General features: G+C 43.6%; 1 protein-coding gene across 1 annotated transcript in view; it reads left to right on the top strand.

The window, feature by feature from the left end:
• Positions 1 to 15,019: 15,019 nt before the first annotated feature.
• Positions 15,020 to 23,910, top strand: part of GLUD1 (glutamate dehydrogenase 1) — a 28,154-nt gene continuing 19,263 nt past the window's right edge. Inside the window, exons 1-4 of the mRNA XM_044296878.1 lie at positions 15,020 to 15,543; positions 20,877 to 20,957; positions 22,332 to 22,387; positions 22,487 to 22,550. Coding sequence (XP_044152813.1) covers positions 15,156 to 15,543; positions 20,877 to 20,957; positions 22,332 to 22,387; positions 22,487 to 22,550 — 589 coding nt within the window. The 5' untranslated portion in view covers positions 15,020 to 15,155. The remainder of the gene's footprint in view (positions 15,544 to 20,876; positions 20,958 to 22,331; positions 22,388 to 22,486; positions 22,551 to 23,910) is intronic.

The following is a 23,910-nucleotide window of genomic DNA, read 5'->3' as shown; positions in this document are numbered from 1 at the left end:
ACAAGATAACAAGAAATAGCTGTTTTGGCACCGTTTTTATTATTTACAACAATCATCTGACATTATATCATGTGATATTTTTATATAGACCAGGTTGTCACGGATGCGGCGATACCTAATATGTATACTTTTTTTTTATTGATGTAAGTTTTACACAATGATTTTTACAGTCTGCCCGGACCCATTCACTATAATGGGGAACGGCTGAGATATGGACGCAGCACAGCAAATATACCGAGAGATGGCTGGACAAAAACACGCAGCGTTTTTTGTCCGGCCGCCTCTCTGCATATTTGCCGTGCTGCGGCTGGATCTCAGGCTCATCTCCATTATAGTGAATGGGGTCGGGCAGAATTCCGGCAGCATGCGGGTAAACTGTAGTACGGATCTGACAGGGCAACAGCATGGGAAAAGATAAAGGCCAGTGTGAAACTAGCATAAGACGCTGTGCTCAGCATTGACTGCTGCATCGGCCAGGACTGGAGCTATATCCGATCCCAGTAGTCACAGCCAGGCCCCTGCACTGATCTTATGAATGCAGTTTGTGTGCTGTCAAACCCACCCAGATGTGTATGTATGGCAGCACCTTACTTATACGGGGGATATCGGGAAGCAGCTAAAGGGTTTTTTCAGGATTTGCTTACCATGTTGACCTAATGAATGATTTATACTCGCCTACTCCCTGCTGCTCCAGTCCTGTGTCCTGGCTCTGTTCCAAGATTTTCCTGTCCCAGACTTGTTTACCTCTGGCCATGGTATATACAGGGTCATGTGTGCCCTTGCACCCAATGACTGGCTTCAGCATAACTGACTTGTCCCCAAGTGGCATGCGATCCAGCAATGACATGTCACTTGGGGAAATGTCACTGCTGAGGCCAGCCATTGGATGCACAAGGTGCATGTGACCCTGTCCGTATCCTTGCCAGAAGTTTGGGATAGGAAGATTATAGAATGAAGCCAGGGAGCAGGACCAGATAATCCGGAGAAATTCTTTCTAAGGCCTCTTTCACACGAGCGTCATATTTTTGGCCCGGATAAGAGGCGGGTCCGTTACGGGAAAATGGTTATAAGGGAAAATAATAGCATTCTGAATACAGATTGCTTAGTAGGTGATCAATTGAGGGTTAAAAAAATGAAAAAAATTAACTCACCTTCTCCTCTTGATCGCGTAGTTCCCGGTCTCTTCTTTACTTCTTTAATGATAAACTACCGGCTAGGACCTGTGGTGACGTCAGATAACATGCTCCAATCACATGGTCCATCACCGTGGTGATGGACCATGTGATTAGAGCATGTGATCTGACATCAACACAGGTCCTTTAGCCCACAGCTCATCATTAAAGAAGTAAAGAAGAGACCGGCAACTACGCGATCAAGAGGAGAAGGTGAGTTAATTTTTTTATTTTTTTTAACCCTCAATTGAGGGTTAAAATGTCATTATTTTCCCTTATAACCATGTTATAAGGGAAAATAATACAGTGAATAGACTGTCACCTAGCAACCATGCGTGAAAAATCGCGATTTTCACGCAACCCCATTCATTTCTATGGGGCCTGCGTTACGTGAAAAATGCAGAATATAGAACATGCTGCAATTTTCACGCAACGCATAAGTAATGCGTGAAAATCACAGCTCATGTGAACAGCCCCATCGAAATGAATGGGTCTGGATTCAGTGCAGGTGCAATGCATTCAACTCGCGCATCGCACCAGCGCGGAATACTCACCCATGTGAAAGGGGCCTAAGGGTTTGATGATTATGCTAAATTTCTCGCTGCACATTTTACTGTGCAGGTCTTTCTTTTTTTAAACTAAATTATAAAAATGAAACCCTTGACATTACTTAAAGATATATCATGTTTTGAATATAGACGACATGAAAACCTATTAAGTATAACACGGCTCGTGGCATAATCGCTAGGATATGCCATCAATGTCAGATAGGCGCAGTTGCCCTATGCCTACTTCCATCTCTAGAACGGGATCCTTAAAAAAAATAAAGGAGAGCACATCGCGCATGATTGGCTTGCTCTTCATTTACTGCTATGGGCCTTCTGAAAATAGCTGAGCAAGCGCACAAATGTAGAGCAAGTCAGGCAAGAGAAGATCTCTCCATTTAATTATGGGACCGCCCAAAATAGCTGAGCCAGTCTTGGATATGTTCAAAACTCCCATATTGGAGAATGGAGGGTGGCCACGTTTGCACATAGTCAACGTAGTAAAAACGCGGCTGCGATGCGTGAGTTGAACGCATTGCACCTGCACTGAATCCCGATCCATTCATTTCTATGGGGCTGCGTGATAGCGCTGGAGGGGTTAAAAAAAATAAAAAATCATTTAACTCGCCTTAATCCACTTGCTCATCACATGATCCATCACCATGGTAAAAGATCATGTAACGGACCATGTTATGTTATAAGGGAAAATAATGCAATCTACAGAACACCGATCCCAAGCCGGGTTTGGGTACCAAACATGCGCGATTTTTCTCACGCGCGTGCAAAACGCATTACAATGTTTTGCACTCACGCAGAAAAATCCTGCCTCTTATCCGGGCCAAAAATATGACGCCCGTGAGAAAGAGGCCTAACAGTGAAGACACCAGGCTTCATTCTTGAATGAATAAACAGAGTTTGGTGTGCACTGCCTATGAATCAACTCTCTTTAAAAATGGGTTACTTAGAACATATGTGCAAACAGAACTGTTCAAGATGTCTGATGCAGCATACCCACCACCAACTGCTGTCTGTTCTGCGGCCCACAACCTGGGAATCTAACCCGCAAAGTCTTACATGGTTTGAGGGTTTAGAACCTGGCACTTCAGTCTAGTCAGTACCAAACAAACTGGGGTTCAAACATCCACTTCTCTAATGCGAATCCAAGCAACAGCCATGAGTGAACTTCCAAAGGGTTTCTTCTTTTACAGTATATCTATGCATCCAGAAAACGGCTGACAACAGCTGTTTTTAAAAGCTGTTAACAACAAATTTGCTAATAGGAAATGTTGGCATTTTGCCTTAGTGTCAACCTGAAGATAAAGTGCGGCAGCCATCCATACATATTTGTCTGAAGGCACCTTCATATTTATATAAAATATATAGTGGGCACTCAATAACTGGCGCTACACATCAGGTCCATCTAGTTATAATCACAGTACATCTATTCAACAATAATTAGAACAGTAAATATGGTAAATATTACGGTCTATCAATAGATTCCAGATATGCGAATGTGTATGATAAAAATCCTGTAAGACTGTTCATTAAAATTCACATGTATAAATATAGGCGTTGAACTTAGCGCTTCAGAGAGTCTCAATCGTTTAGCTCACTGCTAGGGAGTGTAGTCCTCAGTCTCACCGAGTGTCGATGATAAGTTATTACTCACTCTTTGATGTCCGGCTGGCTGGCGGCGTCCCACCACAGGTCAGTGCACTCACCCGACTTCCTTGCTGTATTATGGAGTATCCTCCAATATTGAGTTTCCACGATACCGCTGCGGTAGTTGGTCACCTCCTCATAGCTTACAGCTGTATGTCCCCACGTGTTGCTGGCGTCCTGCGTATTACCAGCGTTCCACGTGATCAGGACGTCAAGGTATCCTTGTTCATTAATTGGTTTAGGTTCCTGTAGAGAATCGGGGGTGGTGTCAAACTGCCATCTATGCAGTTTTGTCTGTAGCTGATGTTTCCAATATAGTGAGGTGTCTTTTCAATATAAGGATCTCATCCGCTATACACGTTTCAAGGTCTCAGATCTCTTCCTCAGTAGCTAGTTATGAGATCCTCCATTGCTTCCTTATATACCCAAACGGGTTACACCTCTTTTACTTGATCAAAGTTCATTATAAGATCTGGTTTGGATTAAAGTGGTTTTCGGATCTTTCATTATATCACTCAGCTGATATTGTCGCTCCTTAGTCAGCTTATAGATTGAATAATCGGAATATACTTCCAACAGACCTTATTAACTGCGATATATATCTTCATAACAATAGATTTTAATAAAATTTACAATAAACATTCCATGCGAAAAAATTTCATGCGAAAAAAGGCAAGCAAAATCTTGCGAAAATTTTTCTCAAATTCATAAAATTATTCAAATTTTTATCCAATTTTCATATAAGACTCTCTTCTATGTATAGTACTAAGATCTCATTAAAATAATAATTTAACTAAAAGTAATCTGGATTCCTATGTAGTTCCTATTGATAATGATGTATGGAGGTGGGGGCTCCTAGCGAAGGAGAGATCGGAGTGCTGATAATACAGCTACAACGCTGATGTCTCATCCGCAGGGGGCACCCACCCCAAAGTTTTCTCCCATTTACAGGAAACCGAATATTTCAAAATCTGCATTAAGACCTTCAGGTAACAGGGTATTAAAATCGTATATACATCTCGCTTCCTGTCTTGACATATTGGAGATATGATCCCCTCCCCTCCAATGTATATCTATTTTTTCAAATGCCATAAATCTTAGTTGGGAGGGGTCTTGGTTATGGTAATATTTAAAGTGTTTAGACAATGAGTGCTTCTCATATCCTGTTCTGATCTTAGTCATATGTTCTGCAATCCTGACCTTTAATAACCTTTTTGTTCTCCCTATATATTGTTTTTTACAGGGGCACTCAATTAGGTACAGGACATTTGATGTATTACATGATAGGAATGTATCGATTTCATACGTCAATGTAGAGATGTAGAGGAGACTATGTTTGTTTTTTTCGGAAATTTAGTATTTTTGCAATTACTGCAAGTATTGCACCTATAAAATCCCTTTAGATTGAAATAATTTTTTGGGGTATTGTTCTTTTTATTTTTAACAGTCGGTGCTATTTTAAGGGCCAGATTAGGTGCTCTTGTGTACACTACTTGTGGGCCGTTAGTTAGATATGGTCCTATCACTTTGTCATTTGTAATATGATGCCAATGATTGTGAATAATGGCTTCAATCTTCCTATATTGTGCACTAAAGGGTAAAATAATCCTCATTAGATCTCCTATTTTGGGGTCAATTCCTATTCTAGGCTCTCTTTTTTCCTCAAAAAACATTTTCCTATCCATATTTTTCACTTCTTCTAAGGATTTCTCGACCTGTTTTAAAGGATATTTTTTGTCAAAAACTGTTCCTTCATGGACATAGCTTCTTTAATGTAGTCCTCTTCTTTCGTACAATACGACGTATATACGATTTTAATACCCTGTTACCTGAAGGTCTTAATGCAGATTTTGAAATATTCGGTTTCCTGTAAATGGGAGGAAACTTTGGGGTGGGTGCCCCCTGCGGATGAGACATCGGCGTTGTAGCTGTATTATCAGCACTCCGATCTCTCCTTCGCTAGGAGCCCCCACCTCCATACATCATTATCAATATGAACTACATAGGAATCCAGATTACTTTTAGTTAAATTATTATTTTAATGATATTTTAGTACTATACATAGAAGAGAGTCTTATATGAAAATTGGATAAAAATTGGAATAATGTTATAATTTTATGAATTTTCAAGAAAAGTTTTCGCAAGATTTTCGCTTGCCTTTGTTCGCATGAAATGTTTATTGTAAATTTTATTAAAATCTATTGTTATGAAGATATCTATCGCAGTTAATAAGGTCTGTTGGAAGTATATTCCGATTATCAATCTATAAGCTGACTAAGGAGCGACAATATCAGCTGAGTGATATAATGAAAGATCCGAAAACCACTTTAATCCAAACCAGATCTTATAATGAACTTTGATCAAGTAAAAGAGGTGTAACCCGTTTGGGTATATAAGGAAGCAATGGAGGATCTCATAACTAGCTACTGAGGAAGAGATCTGAGACCTTGAAACGCGTATAGCGGATGAGATCCTTATATTGAAAAGACACCTCACTATATTGGAAACATCAGCTGATCAGCTACAGACAAAACCGCATAGATGGCAGTTTGACACCACCCCCGATTCTCTACAGGAACCTAGACCAATTAATGAACAAGGATACCTTGACGTCCTGATCACGTGGAACGCTGGTAATACGCAGGACGCCAGCAACACGTGGGGACATACAGCTGTAAGCTACGAGGAGGTGGCCAACTACCGCAGCGGTATCGTGGAAACTTAATATTGGAGGATACTCCATAATACAGCAAGGAAGTCGGGTGAGTGCACTGACCTGTGGTGGGACGCCGCCAGCCAGCCGGACATCAAAGAGTGAGTAATAACTTATCATCGACACTCGGTGAGACTGAGGACTACACTCCCTAGCAGTGAGCTAAACGATTGAGACTCTCTGAAGCGCTAAGTTCAGCGCCTATATTTATACATGTGAATTTTAATGAACAGTCTTACAGGATTTTTATCATACACATTCGCATATCTGGAATCTATTGATAGACCGTAATATTTACCATATTTACTGTTCTAATTATTGTTGAATAAATGTACTGTGATTATAACTAGATGGACCTGATGTGTAGCGCCAGTTATTGAGTGCCCACTATATATTTTATACAATTTCTTACTTGCCATTGTGGTTTGGGCGAACCACACCTTAGTGAGAGCACCTGACCTGGTTTTCATAAGGGTGAGCCACTATTAACCCTGTGCTATCTACCTTCATATTTATTTCCCTGGTCTCAGTTTTGGCCAGCAGGTTGTATATTCCTGCCTCCCTGTGTACTGCTAGAAGAATCATACCGTCTCTGTGGAACCCTGTGGGGCTGAATCGCTATACCCACAACACCAAGCATTTGGAATCTGTTCTCGCCTTCCAAGTTCATGAATATGAGATAAGAAGCAGAGGTAAATTGTTTACTTTGTCAAGTGGAAAGGCTTTAGTCCTGAAAAGAGAATTTGGGAACCTGTGCAGAAAATTTGTAGGATTATTTGCTTAGAATGCTCAGTAACAGAAATATCTCAGCAGTGCCAAAGGGTTTGAAGGCTTGAGATCAAAGACCTTTATCTGGACCTCACATGTATTAGGCCTTATGCACATGGCCATTGCCCAGCCTTACTGTGCATGGGCACAAATGCATGGGCACCATCCGTGCGGCTGCCGCAGACGGATCCAGACCCATTCAACCTGAATGGGTCCGTGATCCGTCTGCACTGCAAAAAAATACAACATGTTCTATTTTTTTGCGGTGAGGAGCCACAGAGAGAAACCCCATGGAAGCACTCCATAGTCCTTTTTCTTGTGTCCGTGAAAAAAATAGATACGTCCATGATTTTATTTTATTTTTATGCCAGAGGTTTTTACTGAAATATTTTGGCAGTAATTATCATAATTTTACAGCTCACAGTAAATGCTGATAATGAGTTCTTACCATGATATTGAGCTATAGACATGCGTTACTTATATTTATCATTCATTATGGTTTTCCAGTACGTCAGTAAAAAATGTTTGCTGTCCGTGATTTTGGCATAAGTTGTCCAGAACAATTCTGGTTGGAAACCCTAGAATGGGTCCACATACGGCCGGTGCCCGTATACTGGGGACCTGCTGTTTGCAGGCAGCAATAAGGGCACGGCTGGGCAACGTCCGTGTGCATGAGGCCTTACCCTAAGTTCACACCTGAGCGTTTTACAGCGCGTAAAACGCTCAAGAAGGAGAAACCAATGCTTCCCTACGGGAATGGTTCTCACCTGGGCGTTTTACAGCGCGTACGATCGCGCTGTAAAACGCCCGACGCTCAAACAAGTTCTTGAGCTTTTTTGGGGCGTTTTGTCGCGCGTTCCCGTACATAGACTTTAGGGAATGCGTGACAATGTGTGTTCGCCTGTCTCTGTATGCGTGATTGTAAACGCCCGTACAATCACGCATACAGAGCGCTCCTTTCGGAACGCTCAGGTGTGAACCCAGGGTTAAGCAGATGTCTGTGGAACACGGTCTGTGAGATACCAGACTGGCATTGCAGGACTGCATGGTGTCATTGGTTGCTATGATGATGTGCGCTCCTGCAATGCCAGTCTGGTATCTCACAGACCGTGTTCCACGGACGTCTGCATGAGGCTGTAGAAGAATCATTGTTTTTATATACCTTGCAAAAGCCATTTTATTACATAGTCTGTATGGCTAAGAGCTTTTTCAGGCGAGTATTATTATTTATTTTAAAGCACCATTTACCCCTTCAGTACAGAGGCACGTTTCACCTTAAATCCCAGGCCGATTTTTGCAATTCTGACACTATATGTGGTAATTGCTTTGGAACACTTTTACTTATCCAAGCCATTCTGAGACTGTTTTCTCATGACACATTGTACTTCATGACAGTCATCAATTTGAGTCAATATATTTCACCTTTTTTTATTAAAAAAAAATCCTGAATTTACCAAAAATTATGAAAAATGTGCAATTTTAAAAATTTCAGTTTCTCTGCTTTTAAAACAGAAAGTGATACCTCATAAAATATTGATTACTTAACATTTCCCATATGTCTACTTTTATGTTGTCATCATTTTGTATGTCATTTTATTTTTTTAGGACATTAGAAGACTTAGAAGTTTAGAAGCAATTTTTCACATTTTCAACAAAATTTTCAAAACAATTTTTTTGAGCACCAATTCAGTTATGAAGTGATTTTGAGGGGCTTACATAATGGAAACCAACCATAAATGACCCCATTTTAAAAACTATACCCCTCAAATTATTCAAAACCCTTGAGATGTTCCACAAGAATTAAAGGAAAATGGAGGTGAAATTTCTAAATTTCACTTTTTTGGTATATTTTTTTTATGTTAATACATTTTTTCTAGGCAACACAACGAGGGTTAACAGCAAAATAAACCTCAATATATAGTACTCTGATTCTGCAGTTCACAGAAATACTCCATATGTGGTAAACTGCTCTATGGGCATGTGGCAGTGGTCAGAAGAAAAGGAGCCCCATATGGATTTTGGAGGCAGATTTTGCTAGAATGGTTTTTAGGCACCATTTTGTATTTGAAGAGACCCTGACGTACCCATACAGTGGAAACCCTCAAAAAGTGACCCCATTTTGGAAACTACACCCCTTAAAGAATTGTAGCTGTTTCATTTAAAGGTATGGTAGATTGATTAATGTGCGTCTAAAAGAGTCCACTATTTAAGTAATTACTAAATAACAGCAACTTCCCCTTCCCACTCCACATGACCTCCCGGATGCCCAATGTATGGCTTCTGTAGCTGACCAATTTGATGCGCAATGTTTGCTATGTAGGGGAGGGTTAATAGGGTAGGCCCAATTTTTACCATACAACCATTTGAGGGTCCAAAGATATCACTCTAAAATAAAATATAAAAGTCAATCCTGTGTCCCAACACAGACAAGTACTTGCGCTGCTGGTCCCGGTTTGGCGTGGTAGGTCGTTCACACCGAATAGTCAGGTAATGAACGTGTTTGGAACCGCGCTGCTTGAGACTATGTTCTCCGGTTCACCGGTGAATAAAGCAGGGCAAGAGGAGAGAGGCTGGTGCCCTGCTTTATTCACCGGTGAACCGGAGAACATAGTCTCAAGCAGCGCGGTTCCAAACACCTTCAAAGATATCACTCTGTTACCCCTGGTAATAACTATTAGCTTATGCGTATCCTCTTTAATGCACAGTCCTTTTTTATAATAAAACTAGTGTGTAAAGGAATTCAGGGAGGGGCTATGAGGCGGTAGTAGGAATTTAATAACTGTGCTGGAAAGTTGTCAAATAAGTCTGTTTATCAGTCTGATTGAAGGCTTTAAAATCAGTGAACTTACTGTCCATTATCTATGACAGCAGGCTCGCAGGCTGCGATGGCCCTGTGTGTATCCAGTAATTGGGGAGGTCATAGTCATGAGATGCCATGTGACCCGCAGCCCTAGTACCATGTGATCCCCGACTTCCGGTCTGTGGAACGCACAGCGTGCCTTCCACAGGCGCATTACAGGAAGTAGGGGAGGGGCAGAAGAGCGCTCTCCCCACTCGTTTACACCAACGGTGAGACAGCAGGATGTATGGGACACTTCTCATCATCTGAATACAGTGTGACCACCGTCTGACTGTACCTCCTGAGTTAGGAGTAGATACGATACCTTACTAGTAAGTAAAGGGCTGCTTAATGGACACTATATCTCTGGTGTTCACTGACTGAGCCCTTCTAAGTATGGATAGTAATTGTGGTTGTTTGTCTTTTGTGTTTTTCAGTATAACTTCACTATTACACTCCCCTGATGTGTCCTATGATGAGGACGAAACGTGGCATGTAGGGATTAGTGAGGGCAAGCATAGGGAATAGGCCCTTAACTAGGGACAGGTTACGTACGGGGTCGCCCCTATCTGTGTGGGTGCTCTGTGTCTGCTAGGCAGCTAAATGTAATAGTCCCCTCCTTAGTATAACTGTGAGGGAACCTAAATTAGGGTTACTGGCTCTTGCTGCCCATGTGCAACCTAGCACCCGTCCTCATTATTCTTGGCCACTGCACTGAAGGATATCATACACACCAGTACAGCCATCTGCAATCTACACATCTGAGGCGGTAGGACTGTATATTACCTTTTTTCTATCTTGGGCAGTTATTGGATGTGCAGGTAGGGGTTCAGTTTAAGTGCTCATTGTTAGTTGGTGTTTTTAACCACTCTATTTTATGGCATATTTAGTAAAAGTTATGTTTTAATGCACTAATATACCCAGTCAACATTGGAAATTGAATTATTTTTGGAAGTGTGACTATACATCCTGGCACGTTCATGTGCAATTAGATGCTGGAAAAGTTTCACACAGTGATTTAATTTTTGAACAGAATAAAATCTTGTTTTTGTGTTGCCATTTTCCGAGAGCCCTATTTTATTTTTTATGGATTGTCTTAGGTAGTGGTTAATTTTTTTTGTGGGATGAGATGATGGTTTGATTGGTACTATTTTGGGGTGCATTCCCCTCTATTGGGCCAGGGCTGCGTAAAAAACGCTGAATATAGAACATGCTGCGTTTTTCACGTAACGCAGAACTGATGCGTGAAAATCACTTGCTATTACACTTCCTGTGATTTTTTTTTTTTTTTTTTTTTACGGTGTTCACCTGAGGGGTTAGGTCATGTGATATTTTTATAGAGAAGGTCCTTACGGACATGGCAATACCTAATATGTATACTTTTCTATTTTTTTAAGTTTTACACAATAATATCATTTTTTGAAACATAACAAAAATCATGTTTTAGTGTCTCCATATTGAGAGACATATTTATTTATTTTTTTTGGGCGATTGTCTTAGGTAGAATCAAATTTTTTGCAGGATGAGATGACGGTTTGATTAGTATGATTTTGGGGTGCATATGATTTTTTGATCGCTTGGTATTATACTTTTCTTGATGAAAAAATAGCTTTTTTGTTCACCTGAGGGGTTAGGTCATGTGATTTTTTATTTATTTTTTATTTATTTTTTTAGAGCAGGTTGTTACAGACACGGCAATACCTAATATGTATACCGGTACTTTTTTTTTTTTTTTACAAATTACCAAAATAAAAGCATTTTTGAAACAAAAAAAAAAAATCAGGTTTTACGGTCTCCATAGTCTGAGAGCCATAGTTTTGTTTATTTTTTGGGCGATTGTCTTAAGTAGGGGCTCATTTTTTGCGGGATAAGGTGATGATTAGATTGGTATGATTTTTGGGGAGCATACTGCCTTTTTAATTGCTTGGTGTTGCACTTTTAGTGATGTAAGGTGACCCAAAAATGTTTTTTTTAGCAGTTTTTTTTCTTGCTTTTATTCAACTTTTCATTTAGATCAAAAAGCGATTTTTCTGATATGCTAATTAAGCCTCAAGGTGCCCAGAGGGGCGTTATTCCTCTCCTCAAGTGCCCATTAACTCCCCCCTGCAGTGCCCAGCCCGCTTTTCTTCCAAGCCCAACACGCCCCTAAGAAATGAATTTACTCCCACATCCTTGCCGAACGGCACCGCCCCCTCCACTACGTCATATAATTTATTCACCCCACCATCCTTGCGTCTTCCTTTCTTGGGCTCCGAAATCTCGTGCACCCGCAGTATCGCTAAATGCCTGCGCCTGTACGATACTCCTGCTCCAGAGGGCAACAGCCTCAATAGTATCACTGGGCATGCGCCGAGCCCAGTGACATAATCAGAGCGCTGTTGCCTCAGGAGCCGGAGTATCGTACAGGCGCAGGGCAGTCAGCGATACTGCGGCTGCGCGAGATTTCGGAGGTCAAGAAAGGAGGACGCAAGGATGGTGGGGTGAATAAATTACACTGCAGGGGGGCGTTACTGGGCACTTGAGGAGAGGAATAATGCCCCTCTGGGCACCTTGAGGCTTAATTAGCATATCAGAAAAATCGCTTTTTTTTTTTTCTTACAAAGTCTCATATTCCACTAACTTGTGACAAAAAATAAAATCTCACATGAACTCATTATGCCCATCACGGAATCCAAATGCATTAAAATGTTTAGACATTTATATTCCAGACTTTTTCTCATGCTTTAGGGCCCCTAAAATACCAGGGCAGTATAAATACCCCATAAGTGACCCCATTTTGGAAAGAAGACACCCCAAGGTATTCCGTGAGGGGCATGGCGAGTTCCTAGAATATATATTTTTTTGGGCACAAGTTAGCGGAAATATTTTTTTTGTTCTCTTACAAAATCATTTTCCGCTAACTTGTGCCAAAAATAAATATTCTAGGAACTCGATATGCCCCTCACGGAATACCTTGGGGTCACTTGTGGGGTATTTATACTGCCCTGGCATTTTATGGGCCCTAAAGTGTGAGAAGAAGTCTGGAATCCAAATGCCTAAAAATGCCCTCCTAAAAGGTACTCATTGGAATTTGGGCCCCTTTGCGCACCAAGGCTGCAAAAAAGTGTCACACATCTGGTATCGCCGTACTCAGGAGAAGTAGCGCAATGTGTTTTGGGGTGTCTTTTTACATATACTGATGCTGGGTGAGAGAAATATCTCTCTAAAAGACGACTTTTACAATTTGTGGGGTGTTTCTACTGTCTGGGCATTGCAGGTGCTCAGAAAGTCAAAGTGCGTAAATTCTAATTTTTGCACCATAGTTTGTAAACGCTATAACTTTTACCCAAACCAATAAATATACACTTATTGCATTTTTTTTTATCAAAGACATGTAGAACAATAAATTTAGAGAAAAATTTATATAGAAATGTAGTTTTAATTGAAAAATTTTACAACAGAAAGTGAAAAATGTCGGGTTTTTTGCAAAAATGTTGGTCAATTTAGATTAATATGAAATACCACCAAATGAAAGCTCTATTAGTGAGAAGAAAAAGAGGTAAAATTCATTTGGGTGGTAAGTTGTATGACCGAGCAATAAACCGTGAAAGTAGTGTAGTGCAGAAGTGTAAAAAGTGGTCTGGTCATTAAGGGGGTTTAAGCTAGGGGAGCTGAAGTGGTTAAGGTGTTCCCCTGAGGAGTTAGGTCATGTGATATTTTTATAGAGCCAGTCAATACGGACGCGATACCTAATATGTCTACTTTTCTTTTTTTCCCTACTTTTTTTTTACTTTATTTTGGGAAAAGGACACTTTTTATTTTTTTACTTGAAACTTAAATTATTTTTTTTACTTATTTTTTTTAACTTTATTATTTTTCCCACTCTGGGATTTAAACTTTTGGGGGTATGATCCCCTTTACAATGCATCACAATACTTCTGTATTGTGATGGATTACCTGTAAGGCTCCTTGCAGATTAGCGTGAGCAGATCAGGTCCAGTTGCGTTCAGTGGAACTCGCACCATTTTTCAAGCAAGTTCAGTCAGTTTTGTCTGCGATTGAATTCAGTTTTTTCCATGCGGGTGCAATGCGTTTTGATTTATTTTTCACAAGCGTGATAAAAAAAAATGAGGGTTTGCCTACAACATCTCTAAGGCCTCATGCACACGCCCGTTGTGCGGCCGTTCCATGCATTGGGGACCGCAATTGCAGTCCCCAATGCACAGGCAACATCCATGCAGTGGGCCGGACACATTCAACTGTGGTGTCCTCGCAAAAAAAATGACATGTCATGTTTATTTGCGGTGTGGAACAACGGAAAGAAACACCACGGAAGCACGGCGTAGTGCTTTTGGTGTTCCGTTCCACATCTCCGGAGTTGTGGACCCATTCAAGTGAATGGGTCCGCATCCATGATGCGGGGTGCACGCGGCCTTGGATTGCCGACCCGCCGTTTGCGGGCCGCAATACGCCCATCCAACGGCCGTGTGATGAGGCCTAAAGCAACCATCAGTTTTTCACTTAAGCCCCATTCGCCTCTATTGGGCCAGGGCTGCGTAAAAACCGCAGAATATATTTAACATGCTGCGTTTTTCACGTGACTCAAAACTGATGCATAAAAAACCGCTCATGTACACAGACACATTGAAATAAATGGGTCAGGATTCTGTGCAGGTGCACTGCATTCATGTCACGCAGTGCATCCACACAAAGGGGCCTGCTTCCTGTGAGATCCAGGGGGTTGTTCTCACAGGCTGTCATGGAAGGCAGCCATGTTGCCTAAGGAATCGGGCTGCCTTCCTTGTCATCGGTTCCCCATCACAGCAGCGCAGGGACCCGATGGCCACCCAGCACGACCCCGTACGTCCAAAAATAATGGTGATGAAAATCCCCTTTAAAAGGTTTGTTCACTGAGTTTTTCCAACATGGATTTTGGTGCAGATTCCACATCCCAAAACATTTGCAAATCATCTCTATTGATTTAAAAGGGAGAAAGGCTTGTTAATTTACACAGCCTTGTGAGACTACAAACCACATAAAAAACAGGGGAATCCTGGAGCAGATTCCGCATGTTCTTTGTTTAGCACACAAATGTGTGAACTCAAGAAAGGAAGAAGCTGGCAGAAGGGACTGTCCTCTGTTCAGGTACTAAAATGGTGGCGGTAGAAAGCTACAGAGAACTACTTTTGCTGTGAGGAGACATGAGGCAGTTGCTCAGCAGCACATACATGTGCACACACAGTCGCTGTCACGGGTCGCCCTTCGCTTCCGGCTTGTATCTAGCGGCGCTGGAAAACAAGCAGCTCGTGAGCGCGCTTTTCCCGCCTTCGTCTGCGGCCGTGACCGCGCATGTCTGTAGTGACCGTTCTCCACACGCCCCTCGGCGCCGCGCTTGGGGTGTCCCTTATATAGGCGGCTGCTCGGCGCTGCAGTTCCCACCCCAGCTCCTGTCCTGTGCCAGCTCCAGCTCCGCAGCCATGTATCGCTATCTAGGGGAACTCGTGTCCCGAAGCAGCGGGGCCCTGGCTTCTGCAGCCGACACCGCTCTGCCGGCCGCCGCTACCCCTCTCCTCCGCCGCTACAGCCAGGCCGTGGACCAGGAGGACGACCCCAACTTTTTCAAGATGGTGGAGGGGTTCTTCGACCGGGGCGCTGGCATTGTGGAGGACAAGCTGGTGGAGGACTTGCGCACCCGGGAGACGGAGGAGCAGAAGCGGAAGCGGGTGAAGGGCATCCTGCGGATCATCAAGCCCTGCAACCACGTCCTGAGCGTCAGCTTCCCCATCAAGAGGGATAACGGGGACTGGGAGGTGGTGGAGGGCTACAGGGCCCAGCACAGCCAGCACCGCACACCCTGCAAGGGAGGTGAGTGTGGCGGCGCAGCTGCTGCAGAACTTCACGCGGTGCCCTGGTAGACGCTACAGCCCTCTTATTCGTCCCCCTGTCAATCCTGTCACCGGCCATAAGTGCTCTGCAGCCTTACCCACAATTCCTCTGCGGTCCCTATGATAACACTTCCGGAGATGCTCTCACATGGCAGTCACCTTGGTGTTGCCTTTGTTTGAAGGGTCTCATCTTTGCCCCCCTGGGCTATTCATTGCTGTCTGCTCTCCTGGGGTGGGGGTGTTTCTCTTTTGCTGAGGTTTGGCTACCAATGGGATTATTTTGGGCAGGTCACATGACTGACCTGCAGGGTCAATGATAGGCAGCTGGTGTATATTGTGTCGGGGGCATAGCCTATAGGTTGGGAAGCGCTACGGTCATTGGTATAAATGGCAGATGTCAATGTGGCTCTAAATGTCACTACTGTTGAGAGAACTTGTGTTAAGTTTGGCGTCTAAAGTTCGGAATTTAGAATCCATGACGTGATTATTCAATAACCGAACTTTAGACGCTAGATCGCTCATCACTAAATGTATCCCATCTTATCTACTGCATTTTTCGCCCTATAAGACCCACCGACCCACAAGACGCACCTAGAGTTTTGAGGAGGGGGAAGATAAGAAAAAAATAATCTTGACCCAAATGTGTGCTTTTGGTGGGTTTTGAACTAATGGTGGTCTGTGGATGACACTATTATGGGGAATCTGTGGATGACACTGTTATGGGGGGGGGAGAATCTGTGGATGACACTGTTATGGGGGGGGGAGAATCTGTGGATGACACTGTTATGGGGGGGGGAGAATCTGTGGATGACACTGTTATGGGGGGGGGGAGAATCTGTGGATGACACTGTTATGGGGGGGGGGAGAATCTGTGGATGACACTGTTATGGGGGGGGGGAGAATCTGTGGATGACACTGTTATGGGGGGGGAGAATCTGTGGATGACACTGTTATGGGGGGGAGAATCTGTGGATGACACTGTTTATGGGGGGGGAGAATCTGTGGATGACACTGTTATGGGGGGGAGAATCTGTGGATGACACTGTTATGGGGGGGAGAATCTGTGGATGACACTGTTATGGGGGGGAGAATCTGTGGATGACACTGTTATGGGGGGGAGAATCTGTGGATGACACTGTTATGGGGGGGAGAATCTGTGGATGACACTGTTATGGGGGGGAGAATCTGTGGATGACACTGTTATGGGGGGGGAGAATCTGTGGATGACACTGTTATGGGGGGGGGGGAATCTGTGGATGACACTGTTATGGGGGGGGGGGAATCTGTGGATGACACTGTTATGGGGGGGGGGGAATCTGTGGATGACACTGTTATGGGGGGGGGGAATCTGTGGATGACACTGTTATGGGGGGGGGGGAATCTGTGGATGACACTGTTATGGGGGGGGGGGAATCTGTGGATGACACTGTTATGGGGGGGGGGGAATCTGTGGATGACACTGTTATGGGGGGGGGGGAGAATCTGTGGATGACACTGTTATGGGGGGGGGGAGAATCTGTGGATGACACTGTTATGGGGGGGGGGGGAGAATCTGTGGATGACACTGTTATGGGGGGGGGGAGAATCTGTGGATGACACTGTTATGGGGGGGGGGGGGAGAATCTGTGGATGACACTGTTATGGAAAGTGTTCTGGAAAAACGCATCCATGCGTAGACCTTTTAAAAATGTGAAAGATAAATACTGGATCCGTTTTTCTGGATGACAACCAGAGAGACGGATCCAGTATTGCAATACTCTTGTGAGACTGATCTGCATCCAGATTGATGGAACTGCCTTCCAGAATCCAGCGACGCTAGTATGAAAGTACCCTTATTCTGTTTCGTGCTGAACATGATTATGGGGGCGGCCATCTTGCCTGAGCTGTTAGCAGAATTTACAGCAGCCCCACAGTGGTCAGGAGGGGACCCTATTGACTTCTATGGGAGAGTCTTCTAGGCATGCCCTGTGCAGATGTCATTGTACAGGGAAGGAATAGATAAGATGTGGTGGATCCTGTCTTATCTGTCATTCTAATCCTGCCTGTAATGATAACACCTCGGTGTATAGTTTAGCAGGTAAATGCAGTAAAATGGTCTGTACAGACCAGTTGGTGGAAAAAAACGTCTGGCTCCCTCGTGCCCCTGTCATGACTGGCTGGTGATTTCTTGAGGACAGCCACTAAAGGAGCCAGTCTTGCACACTGAGCCAGTTGGACTGTGTTCACCAGTGAGTCTTAGTAATAACCGGGCAGAACTGCAGGATACTGATCCACAATGGGGGAACTAGTACATGATCCAGGAGGCTCTCCCTAAAAGTCTGCTTATGTGAAACTGTGCGCTGCGGTTAGTTGTGCACCTCCTGTAATGTGATGGATTTCCCTTAGGCCTCCTATACATGACCGTGTGCCCCCCGGGGCCATATTGCAGCCCGCATACGGCAAGTCCGCAATACACAGGGCACCGGCCGCGTGCATTCCGCATCACGGATGCGGAGCCATTCACTTGAATAGGTCTGCAAATCTGGAGATGCGGAAGGGAAGAACGGAACCCTATGGAAGCACTACGGAGTGCTTTTGTAGGGTTCCATTCCGTAAAAAGATAGAACTTGTCCTATCTTTTTGTGGAATGGGCGGATTGCGGACCCTATTCAAGTAAATGGGGTCGTGGTCCGCATGCGGCTGCCACACGGTTGGTGCCCGTGCATTCGTGTGCAAGAGGCCTTGCTTTAGGGAGATGATATATCACTAAAGTGTAAGTCAACTTGCTTATTAAACCAGTATAACCTCTTTCTTAAAAGGTTGTCCGATGTAATATAAAAATACTAATTACAGGCAGCAGTGTGTTAACTAAAGACCCCTCCTGTCCAGCGCAGGAGTAATGGGGACCCATTAGAGGATGGAATAATGGTGGGGGTATGGATCGGAACAAAGGTGACTGGTTAATGAGGCCCTAAACTTTTCTAACAGTAAAACTCCAGATGGTACCCCTGTGTCCTGTTCACATCTCAGCAGATTCCAAGAAAATAAGCCAACATGCCCATGTATGAGGGTGTAAGCCTTTTTGTAGCCATTTTGCCTTGGTGTAGTTTCAGCCCAAGACTTTTGGGGTCTAGCAATGGTCAGCCTTGGGTGTCCACACCTCCACTGGTTGCCATATGAGCCCTGTTCTTGTGACAACTGGAAGGACCCCCAGCCATCACACTTATCCTGTGGGTTCTGGAGCAGCGCAATGGCCAGTGAGTTCAGAGGTGCATGTGACCTGTCTGGAAATCTACAGGTGTTTATTTAGGTGTAGCTTTAAAAAATCACGGAAAATAATGCACTAACACAATAGATGCAAACGTAATATACTGACTAAGGCTATTTTCACACTGGCGTTGTGTGATCCGGCAGGCAGTTCCGTCGTCGGAGTTGCCTGCTGGATCCGCCGATCAGCGTGACAACTGACAGCATTTGTAGACTGATCCGGGTGCTGATCAATCTACAAATGCATTGCAAGAACTGATCCGTCTCGCCGCTTGTCATGTGGGTGGATGGATCCGTCTTGCCGTCTTTCACAGTTTTTCTGGGCTGCACATGTGCAGACCAGAAGGGAGAATCTGTCCTCCAGTTTTGCGATGCCGGATCCGGCACTAATACAAGTCAATGGGAATTAATTCCGGTAACTGACCAGGCATTTTGGACGGACAGAATGCTGCGGTATTATATCCGGCTAAAACTCCTGACGGTGACTGAACGGAAGGCAAACTGAACTGATTTCTATCCATTCAGAATGCATTGGGATATGCCTGATCAGTTATTTTCCGGCATGGAGCCCTTATTATGGAACGCTATGCCGGAAAAGAATAACGCTAGTGTGAAAGTACCCTAAGCCCTCACTCTGAGATGATAAAATCTGACTCTCAGCCAATATATTTTGATGAAAATACATCTGTGCCCGCCTACCTGCGCCATGGTAGTCTTAGTCAGGCACGACCTACTCTAAACTTATCTATGCCGTTGGGCATCTATATTCAGGAGAGCAGACTATCTTGCCCAAACTTAAAACGGGCATTCTCCTGCTTAAGAACTTCCAAGTCCTTTTTAAAGTGGTTGTGCAGTGACATAACGGTGATGTCTTCAGGACAGGCCTTTAGTATCAGATGGTGAGGGTCGGTTTCCTAACACCCTTGCCAATTCTGTATAAAAATGTCAGTCACCTGCAGTATAACATCTTCCCTTCTACCTGTAGATGCACAGCCCTCCCCTATTACTGGATGCTACATGGGGCTTTCTGCAGTAATCGGATAGCAGTGTCCTTATCTGTGTCCTCTGCCCACCTCTGTGAATGCTGCCAGTTCCTGCCCCGGCTCCATATATTGTGCTTATGTTTATGGGCTGAACTTGGGCATACAGGGCTTTATGGGTTGCGTTGCTAGTTGCCGTGTGCAATCTATTACTGCGTTAAGTGCTGTTTAATGGCAGGAAAGCTCGGTTTGCATTCCCTACGTCAGGGAGTGGTGAGTTTTCATCCAACGACTTTTTTGGTGTTTATTCAGTGGAAAATGTGAGTGAGTTTGTAGTGAGTCATCCAGTGACTCATAGGCTCTCCGTCTTCTGAAGTGGAAGGTTAGTCTTGGTAACACTGTGGGCTTCACATTGAGCGGTACAAGTTTATTTACTACATGTATGCACGGTATTAAAGGGTGTCCCCCACTAGCAATAGTTAACCTCACTCCTCAGACTACTGGATAAGTGTCTGTTCACTGGGGTCCTGATGGGACCTTTTTTGATCTCAAGGTTAGTGCCCCATAAGAATGCAGTAGTGGTTCACATGAGTGACTACCATTCCCTTTACTCCTATGGCACCCCTGGAGATTTAAAGTAAATGGAGCTGTGATCGCATATGTGCAACTCTCCCCCTCATGGGACACTCTGGCATCTCTGTTCTCGTGATTGCTGAGGGTGGCAGCAGCGGGACACCAGTGATCACTTATCCAGTATTCTATGGATGTGGTTAAATGTTGCCAGTAGGGAAACCCCTTTAACACTTAATTAATGTGGGTTGATTTGTATGGTGTGTATATAGGGTGTACAGTCCATAGCCTCGGTCTGTCATACTTCCCATGTTTTTATGCAGACTGGCACACAGCATGAGAGCAGAGACCTACAATCCCTGGCTGTTCTGAGAGATGCCCAGGCTTTGTCTTGTCTGGCATCACCAGTCTTCCACTGACTCACCTGCCCAGGCGTATTGTCTCCCTCTGTTCCTGCACCAGTTCCCAGTAGTTTTGGGACATGAAGTTACATAATTGTCACTTGTTTCTCTTGCAGGTATTCGTTATAGCACGGATGTCAGTGTTGATGAAGTGAAAGCTTTGGCATCTTTAATGACCTATAAGTGTGCTGTTGTAGGTAAGACGTATTCCTTTACTTAAAGGGGTTCCCACTTCAGCAAATGGTGCTTACACACTATAGGAAAGAGCGCTGGACTTTTTGGTGGCCAGGACTGTGGGGGCGGTTGAACAAAGGCTGGTGCTTTTTCCTACAGTGTGCAAGCACGACCACCACTGATGGATTGCAGGCCGTTGTAGCCATGGAAACGAGCAATGTATAATGTGATGGGGGGGGGGGGGGAATGAATCTAGCCAGCAAAACAGGCAATATGGACAATAACAATACATTGGTAAGTGCCTTGGATTAACTTCCACTACGTAGTAAATGTATTAACAACCCCTTTTAAGTTAATCAACTAAAGATGACTTGATACCAATCCAAAAAAGTGAGATACTGTATTACTTTCACTTCTGACTATGCCACCCCCTACTCTGCAGTGGTATCCCTCCAGATTTCTGGAGAGGTGCGTCTAGGCTTCTCCCCACTGTGACGATCTGATGCAGTGTGATTTTGTGACTTCTCTAGAGACCATGCTGTACCATAGCTTCCGATGGGGGGACATCTTAATCTGGTCCGAGTGAGATGCTTTCCCGTCAGAAGTGTTAGATCACGCTGCATCAGGAGGCCTCCCCTAGCAAAAAGAAAAGAGAAGTAACTAGCCAAAAGTCTCAGGATGTTACTGCAGAGTGGGGGGGCATAGTCACAAATGAAGGTGTGCCATGCCCAGGGAAGCATAGCCAGCTAGAATATAGAAAGATCTCCCTTTCTGGATTGGTGACAGGTCCTCTAAGACTTTGGATTGTATGCATTAGTTTTCACATGGACACATACAGTACGGGTAAAAGGCCTGATGCCATGTGTGCCAGCATTGTGCTTCCCAGTATAATGCATAATAACATTCTAACTGCAATTAATTGGATAGATGCAGGCGCAGATCCAATTTTAAGTGGAATGTCTGGCCTTTGTTTTTGAAGCTTTATTAAAAAAAAATAATAATAATAATTGCCCCACCAATCCTCTGCTGCCTGCTAGGTCCCATGTGGTCTCTCCTTCTAGGTGCCTTTCTAGGGGTAGGTGGCAATAGAACAGATGCATAGCCCGGTAAAGTCAGGATGCTGTAATTGGCCGTGCGTTGGACCACCAATTAGCCTTTTATCAAAATGAAGTAACTGAGACATTGGCTCATTGCCAGGTGTCTGCTTACTGTTAACCCCTGATCTCCAAACAAACAACTGTTAGCTGGCTGCTACAATTCTACACACTGCCCATTTCAGCTTAATTTTCACCCTAAATTCTCAGCCTGTAACCATATGGGGGTGTTCAGTGTCACCAAGATGTGCTTTAAGTTTAGTTAAAGTTGTATGTAAACTAAGTTTCTTTATAATTTTATAGATGTGCCTTTTGGAGGAGCCAAAGCTGGAGTGAAAATAAACACAAAAAATTATTCAGTAAGTGGTTTTGATATATTTATTTTTATTGTGTGTGTGTTTTTTTTTTTTTTTTGTTTGTTTTTTTTTAAAATCTTTGTTGCTATTTTTGTAAAATAGGATGCGGAACTTGAAAAAATAACAAGAAGATTTACTATAGAACTTGCCAAGAAAGGCTTCATTGGTAAGTTGGTACTCCAGGGGTTAAATCTAACGATTCACATAAGACTACTGAATGTGAACTTTATATGGGCTAAAAGACTGCCTTAAAGGGGGTATCCAGGAAATCCTAATTGCCTATCCTTAGTCCTGGCAAACCTGCCAATAAGCTGTTCCAGCGCCCTACATGGTACAGCAGCTGTGCTTGGCATTCACTTCAATGGGACTGAGCTGCAACTAGGCCATGTGACCAGTGTGACATATGGTGACATCACATATCCTAGGAAGAGGCTGCGGTGCTCAGAGCTCCTGGCCTATCCTAACAGCTGATCAGTGGGGGTCCCGGGTGTCAGACCCCTGTATCTTAAATTGATGACCTATCCTGAGGATATAAGCACCAAAACTACTTTTCCCAATAAGGTAACATTAACCGATATACATAATTTAACAGCAAAACCAATACAGATGAGGTTAGATGGTAAAAAATATTATAATCACACAAAAGACTTGATTTAAATGTTATATTAACAAAATACTACTCAACTATCCTCAGGATAGATCATCAGATAATCTGGACCCTAATGTTTTCCAATACAGACATTTATTGTATGGTAACCCCCTGTTAAGGACTCTTGCACATGACAGTCTGGCTTTTTCAGTGTTTTGCGGTCTGTTTTTCACTGATCCGTTGTTTAGTTTTTCCGTATACTATATACAGTAATTACATAGAAAAAATTGGGATGGGCATAACATTTTCAATAGATGGTTCCGCAAAAACGGAACGGATACGGAAGACATATGGATGCATTTCCTTATGTGTTCAGGTTTTGTTTTTCCCTGAACCATTGAAATGAATGGTTCTGTATGTGGACCTAATACGGAACGCAAAAACGCGGCCCGTAAACTGGGAGGGGGGGGGGGGGAACGGTCGTGTGAAAGAGGCCTAATAAATTAGTGGGGATCTGTGTGGAATTGAGGCAGGTGCAGTGCCCTTCAGCGGTAATCAGTTCTGCGTGGCACTATTAAGAAGATTGAAATCATTTGACCCGGTGAGATTGAATACTGCTAAACCCGTCTGCCTGAGCTGCTTACAGTGGCATGCTTCTCACACCTCCACCAAGAAAGAAAAAAAAATAGCCATATTTGGTTTATTTGAAGCTGTAAGGCCAACAGAAGTGGCGGTGAGGTACCTTTTTCTCAACTGTAAAGATAATTGCGGCAGATGACCCTTTCCTATACAAGAGGCTACCACTGAAAATGTCTCTGCTCAGCGAAGAAATCCTATGGGTCATTGTCAGTGTTCGTTTGCTTCTCATGCAATCTACAGCAAGTGATGCAGCAACAGCCCAAACGTTTATTGTGGCTGCTATAACAAATGCCCGACC

This window comes from Bufo gargarizans, chromosome 6 (assembly GCF_014858855.1).
Source record: "Bufo gargarizans isolate SCDJY-AF-19 chromosome 6, ASM1485885v1, whole genome shotgun sequence".
Taxonomy (NCBI): domain Eukaryota; kingdom Metazoa; phylum Chordata; class Amphibia; order Anura; family Bufonidae; genus Bufo; species Bufo gargarizans.
This window is presented reverse-complemented; position numbering and strand designations above follow the sequence as displayed.